The 8,795-nt window shown below is 37.9% G+C and overlaps 1 protein-coding gene across 1 annotated transcript; it reads right to left on the bottom strand.

Annotated features, from left to right (window-relative positions):
• On the bottom strand, positions 1-2,140 carry LOC120196606 (pentatricopeptide repeat-containing protein At1g74630). Its single transcript, XM_039198374.1, has one exon. It carries the CDS (start codon positions 2,078-2,080, stop codon positions 152-154), a length of 1,929 nt encoding a protein of 642 aa, XP_039054305.1. The 5' UTR covers positions 2,081-2,140; the 3' UTR covers positions 1-151.
• Positions 2,141-8,795: the final 6,655 nt, after the last annotated feature.

Genomic DNA, 8,795 nt, shown 5'->3' with positions numbered 1-8,795 from the left:
TCTGCTCAGCCCCCATAATATCGGCAATTCGGACAAATAAAGACTCGAGTTTCTTTTCCGTTTTGGCTCAATTTCAATCAAATATTGTTAGTTTTCGAAGTTTTCCTTGTATATGATACCTTCCATTGGTTGAATGTTGGCTACTGACGAATCACCAATAATCTTTGCAAGAACAAGAGCCATCATCGAATGAGTGAAAGCGACTTCGATCTCTAACCACGAGTTTTAACCTGTAAACTTTAGAGATCAACTTCATGACAGTATGACAGTCTCTGCATATTCTCAGATTCTTTACTACTCTTATGACCTTTTCCTTAGATAGCCTTGACATCCCGAAAGCTACAGCAAGCTTCTCACTGTGTTTGGATAATAACTCTTCCTTTTCTTCCTCATCTACATCGTGCAATACACTTGCAACTTCAGGAACATAACCTCCCTCAACCCTAAGCCTTGACATTATCTCCTTCAGCTTCTTGTAAGCCTCTTCTGTCGCCTTATTCGATTTTTCCCTTGCCACGAACCTATACATGGTCCGGTCAACTTCAATCATACTCCAACCAGGTATTTTCTTTATCTTCTGATCCTCCATCAACCGCCTCACAGTGGCAACATCCTTCCATTTCCCCGCAACTGCATAAATATTTGACAGTAGCACGTTATCACTGGAGTCGTCAGGTTCTAGCTCAAAAAGTCTAGCCTTTGCTAGCTCCGCCAACTCGATATTCCCATGAATGCTGCAAGCACCCAGAAGAGTCCGCCAAATTATAGCATTTGGTGATATTGGCATTTGAGATACAAAGTCATAAGCCTTCTGCAGGTAACCAGCTCGACCGTACAAATCAACCATGCAGCCATAGTGCTCAACCGTAGGTTCGATATCATACACATCCTTCATCCTAGAAAATAAGCTACATCCTTGTTCAATTAACCCAGCATGACTACATGCATATAGGAGAGAAACAAACGTAATCTGATCTGGCCTAATTCCACATCCTTCCATCTCATTGAAAACCAGTATCGCCTCCTCTGCATGACCATGCATTGCAAGCCCTTCTATCATCGAAGTCCAAGAAACAATGCTCTTATATGGCATACTCCGAAAAACTAATCCAGCCATCCCTACACTCCCACACCTTGCATACATATCCACAAGTGCATTGTTTACAGTAGTAATCCAACTAACCCCAGATTTCTCAATAAAACCATGCAAGGTTTTACCAAGCTCAACCGCCCCAGCTTGGGAACAGCCTGAAAGCACCCCAGTCAAGCTAACCTCATTGGGTCTCAACCCCACCATTAGCAACTCCCTAAAATATGCAAAAGCTTCATCAAACCACCCATTATGAGCAAATCCTACAATGATGGTACTCCAAGAAACATCATTCTTCACTTTCATCTCCCAAAACAATTTACTAGCAAGCTCCATCTCCCCAGCTTTTGCATACCCTGCAAGCATTACATTCATTGAAGTTGAATTCTTAAAAGGCATCATATAAAAAATTTCTCGAGCACTTGTTATATCCCCACACCTAAAGCAAGCCGTGAAAACCGAATTCCAAGCAACAAGATTTGGCTCACGCATTTCGTCGAACAGTTTCTTAGCGAAACCGACAGAGCCGCATTCTCCATACATGCTTACCAAAGTCGTCCCAACAAACAAATGGGTATCGAACCCATGAATCAGAGCTTGACAATGCAGCTGGATCCCAGCTCTCAGTGACCCATAATTCGCCGCCGCCTTAAGAACAAATGCAAAAGAGAAGCTATCAGGAAGAACCATTGATTTCCTACGCATATCAACGAAAGTATATATTGAATTTTGAGGGATAGCCGATTCCAAGAACCCTCGAATAAGCGTGTTATACATGAACGCATCCGGGTTTGGAAAATGATGCAAGAGACGGCGAGCGTAGTGGAGAGCATCGGAGACCGTTACTGCGTAATGGAGAATTAGTTTACCGGCGAAAAAAGGGTCTGAGTGGTAGCCGGTTTTGACAAGGGAAGCGTGGATTTGTTTGAGGGTCTTGAAGGTTTTGCAGCTGGTGAACAAAGAGATGCAATGGTGAGGTGTGCTGTTCATTTCTCAGTTATCTTCATATCCATGCATGCTCCATGGCTCTACTTTTTCGTTGCCAAATTGTTTAGGCAATGGTCAGTTTATTAAAAATAGGGTAACCTGTGTAAATGATCACTAATCTTCTAAGTATGTTTTTGTTTTTGTCACTAACGATTTTGATTATTCCCTGATCTTTTACTTTGAAAATGTTCACTCATTTCAAATAAATAATCATTTTGGGGTCATAATTTAAATTCATATATTTTTGCTGTTAAAACAACTCCTAATTAATTAAGTACAGACTTCAGATGCCATAAAGTGTTAATCCTTTTATTCTCGAACCCAATATAATTTTAAAGTGCTTACTATAAAAATATCTTTTTAGAAAAGATTTTTTTAATTTTATTTTAAAATTATATTTTATATGTTGGATCATACAGCACCCTAAATCACTGGTGATGACTTTATTTTCATTCAACTCTTAACGCGTTTAAATCATTTTTAAAATAAAAAAATGGAAACGTCACGACATATATAATTATACCTATAAATTTTAGATTTTAATATATATATATATATATATATTAAATTTTGCTTTTCATTTTATTTATATATGTAAAATATAAATTTAAAAATAATATTATGTTAATTAAAGTATTAATACTTAATAGTATGTAAAAACTATTATGAATTTAGGGTTTTTGCCTTGTGGTTTTCTCTTGGTCGTTGGCTATTCCCAAGGCTTTTGCCTTTGTTTTCACTAATCATTGTGGCTATTTTTAGTTAACGATTGAGTAACAATAAATCAGATTACATCATAATCAAGGATATGACAGATTTGGATCGTACGTTGGAAGAGCTAAACATAGGTATTACTTGGAAGAGGCTATACCAATCGAGCGAAAAAAAGTGGAGGATGGATTATCGTTTGAAAACTGCCCGGTGGGGATGCTCTTAACTTCCAGTCTGGTAAATTTCAACGCAATGAAAACAATGCTAGCTAATGTTTGGCGACCAATATGAGGGATTTCCATCACTAAGTTGGGCGAGAGTCGATACCTATTTCGATTTTATCATGTAATCGACCTTTAACAGAATCACAAACGAAGGGTTATGGTACTTTAATTCACACATATTAGTATTTCATCGATTACAAAAAGGTGAGAATTTGGGGAAGTTCCTCTACACATTGTGGATTTTTTGGGGAAGTTCCTCTACACATTGTGGATTTTTGGTGTACATAAACGACTTACCGACGGGTTATATCTCGGAATAGATGGCAAGACAATTGGGTAATTTTTTGGGAAAATTTTTATCATTAGGGTATCGAGGAAGCATACGAGCGAGGGTTAGATTGGATGTCAGGTTCCCACTGAAAAGAAGGAAAAAAACTAGCTTTACCAAATAAGAAGTTCGTTTATGCATCGTTTCAATACAAGAAACTGAGGTTGTTCTGCTACCTGTGTGGAAAACTAGGGCACGGAGAGGGTTTTTGCCCGCTATGACTAGTTAAAGACTTCAAAAAATCAAACCTGCAGTGGGATGCTTTTCTAAAGGCATCTACAAGACAACGATTGGGTTAGACAAGTCCTTGGTTACGGGAGGATGGACCAACAGATTACACCAGGAAGGCAAGGAGGTAAGGCAGATGGAAGTGGAGAAGGGGGCAAAATTACAAAACCAAACTAAAGACCAAGCAAATGTAGGAGAAAGCCAAAGGACCCTGGGGAAAAGTGTAACATCATGTTGGTTAAACTCGTTTATTAGAAAACTCTACCCGCATAATAGGGATGTTCTGGAAAGAGACCAGGCAAATGATGTAGTGATGGTTGGAGTATAGAGGAACTGCCTTAGGAAAAAGGGGAATGACTAAAAAGACAACGACATTCGTACTCGACGGTTTCAAGTTTATCACAACAAGATTCCAAGAATCTTCCTGAAAAATATATTGGCAGGCCCGAGGATCCAAGCCAGCCGGACACAATGAAACTCTTATGTTGGAACGTCCAAGGTTTGGGTAACCCCCAGGCGGTTAAACTCCGACACATCTTGAGAGACATTAACCTAACTGTGGTTTTCTTGTCTGAAACAAAACTACAGAGTTCACAGATGACAACCATAAGAAGATCTTTGGGGTTTTCAAATGGTTTAGAAGTAGAGGTGAGAGGAAGTAGTGGAAGATTATGTCTGGCATAGAGGGATACAAGTGACGTTTCCCTTAGATCTTTTTCAATGTCTCATATTGACGTTATCATCACAGAGTTAGCTGAGAAAGTAAGATGGAGATGCACAGACTTTTATGGAGCGCCAAAGGAAAATAGAAAGAATGACTCATGGGACTTATTGAGGAGTCTAAATGATGAATCTAAACTCCCCTGGTTGGTAATAAGGAATTTTAATGAGAGATTGTTTTCTTATACTCGAGAGAAACGAATAACAAATGAATGAGTTCCAAAGGGCCTTAGAGGATTGCCAATTAGAAGATGTGGGCTACCAAGGCCCCTGGTTTACATGGAAAAGAGGAAGAAGGGCCGAGAATAATATAAGGGAGAAATTCGATAGAGGAGTGGCAAATAATGCATGGTGGTTAAAGTTTCCATTATATAAGTTGTCACACCTAACACACTCGATCTCAGATCACTGCCCATTACTCTTAGACACGATGGGAGAAAAAAAAGAGAAACGACATTAGCACTTTAAGTTCGAAGCAGCATGGCTTATAGAGGAATCACGTAAAAAAGAGTTTGAACAGTTATGGAAAGATAGCTCAGAATTGGTTCCATAAAAACTCAATAGAATTAGGGAGGGCTTAGACAAAGGAATCAGCAAGGATAAAAAAATAACAAAAAGTGAGCTAAAAAACAGGCTGAGCGACCTAATGGATATAGATCCCACTGAGGACAACCTGGGAGAAATCATGGATGTAAAATTAAGACTGAACATGGAGGTAGACAAAGCAGAAGTCTACTGGGAACAAAGAGCAAGGGCACATTGGCTTCGAAATGGGAACAAAGAGCAAGGACAATAACAACATTAAGATGTTAGAAAATGAAGAGGGGGTCAAATGCGAAGATGAGAGCATCATTCAAAATCTAGCAAAAAGTTATATTGAAAATCTGTTCACATCGTAACAAGGAGCGATAAATGAAAAGATCATAAATGAGGTTTCTTCCAGTATTACAGAAAGCACGAATGCAGTTCGTCTCCGGACCATTCACATATAAGGAGGTGACAAGAGCAGTTAATTTAATGGTATCTTTAAAAGCATCAGGAGAGAATGGTTTAGGAGCAAACTTTTACCAACGATTCTAGCACATAGTAGGAAAAGAGGTAGCCAGATATTGCATTGGACTACTCAACGACTCTCAGGACATTGAACCAATAAATCAAACTCATATCGTTCTAATCCCCAAAATTTGCAACCCATCTCAGTTAGCACAGTACAGACCCATCATCATGTGCAATGTTATTTACAAGATAATATCTAAGATGTTGGTGCACCGTATGCAAGACTTTCTCTATTTATACATTGACGAATCATAAAGTCGTTCCAGGGCGCTTAATCACATATATCATAATCATGGCCTAGAACTATTGCACTCATTCATGAATGTCGGACACCATCTTACCTGATTTGCGTTTTTACCAGAAATGTGTCGGGTTCGGGAGTCGGTTACGGTCAAGGAATGATTAGCACCCTTGAACCACCCTTTCGGTACCAATTAATTTGCCGGTTGTCTTAAATTAAGAAAATTGTAATTTAAAATTAAAATGTAAAAATACGATCACAATTACTTACCTTAGATAGTTTTAAAGGTATGTCCTTAAGAATGTTAAAAAACCATCAACAACAACAACAACAAAACCCAATTCCCATATGTATGGGGTAAGGGGGAGGTAGGGTAGTAGGCTGCCCCCAACGCCAGGTTGAGAATAGCTTCCGTGGTAGACCTCCGGCAGTCAGAAAATTAAAAATATAGATAAAATGCAATGCATGTATAAATAATTACATAAATACATAGCTAAACAGTATTCATATGCAGTCATTAATATCATATGTGCTTCTTTAATGGGGAGTAATCCCTGCAAAATAATCCCTGCGAAAGAATCTCTGCATATAGACAGAAACATAAGACCCGACTAAATTTAATAGAGGAAACATGACGAGAATGATACACAAAAGTCAACGATAGCAAGCCCAGTTCTAATCTTTCATAAATACCAATAACATAAAAGTATAAGAAGTAAAAGTCATGGAAATTACTACAAATGCATTAAAAGAAGACAGAGATGATACACCCTATAGATGTGACCCACACTACTCGACTACCCTAGTCACAAGCCTCCATAATTTCCTATCATAGGTCATGTCTTCGGTAAGGCCTAAATCCATCAAATCAGATCTCAAGCAGTCTTCCCACTTCCGCATTGGTCGTCCTTTCCTTCTGGCACCGTCGACTGTAATCGACTCTACCCTCCTGACCGCATCCGACGGTAGTCGCCTAAGGACATGCCCAAACCACCGTAGTCTTCCCTCCATCAATTTTTCGGAAACAGACACCACCCCCAAGGACATCCTAATAGCAGAGTTTGTCGTCATATCCCACAGAGTCCTACCACATGTCCATCGAAGCATTCTCATTTCTGCGGCCTCTATCCTCCTTACGTGATCCTTCTTGGTTGCCCAACATTATGATCCATACAACAGCGCTGGTCTTATTGCCATTCTATAAAATTTTCCATTAAGTTTTAGAGGCACCTTCTTGTCACACAAAACTCCAGTAGCGGCCCTCCACTTTAGCCATCCCGCCTTTATACGGTGTGTAACGTCATCATCTACACCCCCATCTTTATGTATCATAGACCCTAAGTACTTGAAACAATCCTATGAGGGAAGAAAGTGTCCTTCTATGCATACTTCTACATCTTCATCGTTTTGGTTCCCATTGAAGTTTGAACATAAATACTCTGTCTTTTCAATATTGATCCTTAAACCTTTTTCTTCCAAAGCAGTCTTCCAGGTAGCCAGTCTACTATTCAACTCAGATTTTGTTTCAGCAACTAGGACAATGTCGTCAGCGAAAAGCATACACCAAGGTACACTGTCTGGTGTCGCACAATAGATGTCGTCCATAATCAAGGCGAAGATGTAAGGGCTAAGAGCCGACCCCTGGTGGAGTCCGATTTCCACCGGGAATGCCTCGGTGTCGCCAACTGTAGTCCTGACGTAAGTAGTAGATCTACAGTACATATCACGAATCACCCGGATATAAGCAGTTGGGATCCGTCTCGTTTCCAAAGTCTTCCAGATCGTATCGCGAGGAACGCTATCATAAGCCTTCTCAAGGTCAATGAACGCCATGTGAAGATCTCTCAACTTTTCCCTATATTTCTCCATAAGCCTTCGAAGTAGATGAATCGCCTCAGTGGTAGACCTGATTGGCATAAAGCCAAATTGGTTTTCCGAAACCCTAGTAACTTGTCTCAACCTAGCCTCTATCACCCTTTCCCATAGCTTCATGGTATGGCTGAGTAGTTTAATACATATGTAGTTACCACAACGTTGGGGATCTCCTTTATTTTTATAAATTGGTATCACCGTAGACTCTCTCCACTCCTCTGGCATCTTGGCAGTCTCTAAAATAATATTAAAGATATTAGTCAACCACTTAACTCCCTCTTCTCCTAAGGCTAACCACACAGTGCTAGGAATTTGATCAGGACCGACAGCTTTCTCCCTTCCCATCTTTCTAAGAGCCATTTTGACTTCCTCAAACCCAATCTTACTTGTAGGGCAGTCATTGGCCGTAGTATGATGGTCGGCTGACCCATCAACGATACTATCTCTACATGGAGAGGCACCTTTATTAAATAAGCCAAAGAAGTAACTACCCCAAACCCTCTTAATATCATGATCTTTCGTTAAAAGAACACCATTGTTGTCCTTAAAAAACCATGTTAGATAAAAAGGTAAGAAATAAATAAATAAATTAAATTAAAATGAAGAAAAAAAACAAATTAAATAAAAGATAAGATAAAGAAAGTAAAGATAAAATAGATAGTAAAATAAATATAAAAAAATAAAGAAAAAAGAAGAAAAATATATATAAATAAAACAAATAAATAAAATAATAATAATAAAGTAAAAATAATATATATATATAATAAATAAATAATAAAAAAATAGTAAATATATATATATATAAATTAATAAAACTGATAATAAAATAATAATATATATATATATATATAATCTAAAAAATAAAAATATACACTAAAGCAAAAAAGAAAATGGATAAAATGTAAAAAAATATTACATGGAAAAAAAGAAAAGAAAAATAAAAAAAACAATTAAATAAAATGAGTAACAAGGGAAATGTGCGTATAAATAAAGTTAAATAAATAAAATAATAATAATTAAAACGTAAATGTAAGAGACCGAATCAAAAGTAAAAAAGATGCTACCTTTTATTTCCTTTTCGAATCGTTTACAATAGATTTGCCTTTGTATTTTCCGTGCTTTCCTCTGTATTTTGTATGTAAATCGTGTGTTACAAATGGGGAGGATTACATGTATTTATAGTGAAAAAAACTAACTATTTTTATAATCCTATTAACAATAGAATCCTAATGCAACTAGACTCCTTGCTCGGTTGTTGCACGTTTGTTGGTGTGGTTGTTGCTTTAAAATATATAGTGGTGAAAGAGTCCTCCTAGGAGAGAAACTCTTGCTAGTTCT

The sequence above is a fragment of the Hibiscus syriacus genome, unplaced genomic scaffold (genome assembly GCF_006381635.1).
Source record: "Hibiscus syriacus cultivar Baekdansim isolate YM2019G1 unplaced genomic scaffold, ASM638163v2 tig00117034_pilon, whole genome shotgun sequence".
Lineage (NCBI taxonomy): Eukaryota > Viridiplantae > Streptophyta > Magnoliopsida > Malvales > Malvaceae > Hibiscus > Hibiscus syriacus.
The sequence above is the reverse complement of the archived record's forward strand: the minus strand, read 5'-3'. Positions and strand labels throughout refer to the sequence as shown.

What these genes read in the sequence shown, in the direction of transcription:
- LOC120196606 (XM_039198374.1), bottom strand. Translation starts at nt 2,080, where the DNA reads ATGAACAGCACACCTCACCATTGCATCTCTTTGTTCACCAGCTGCAAA.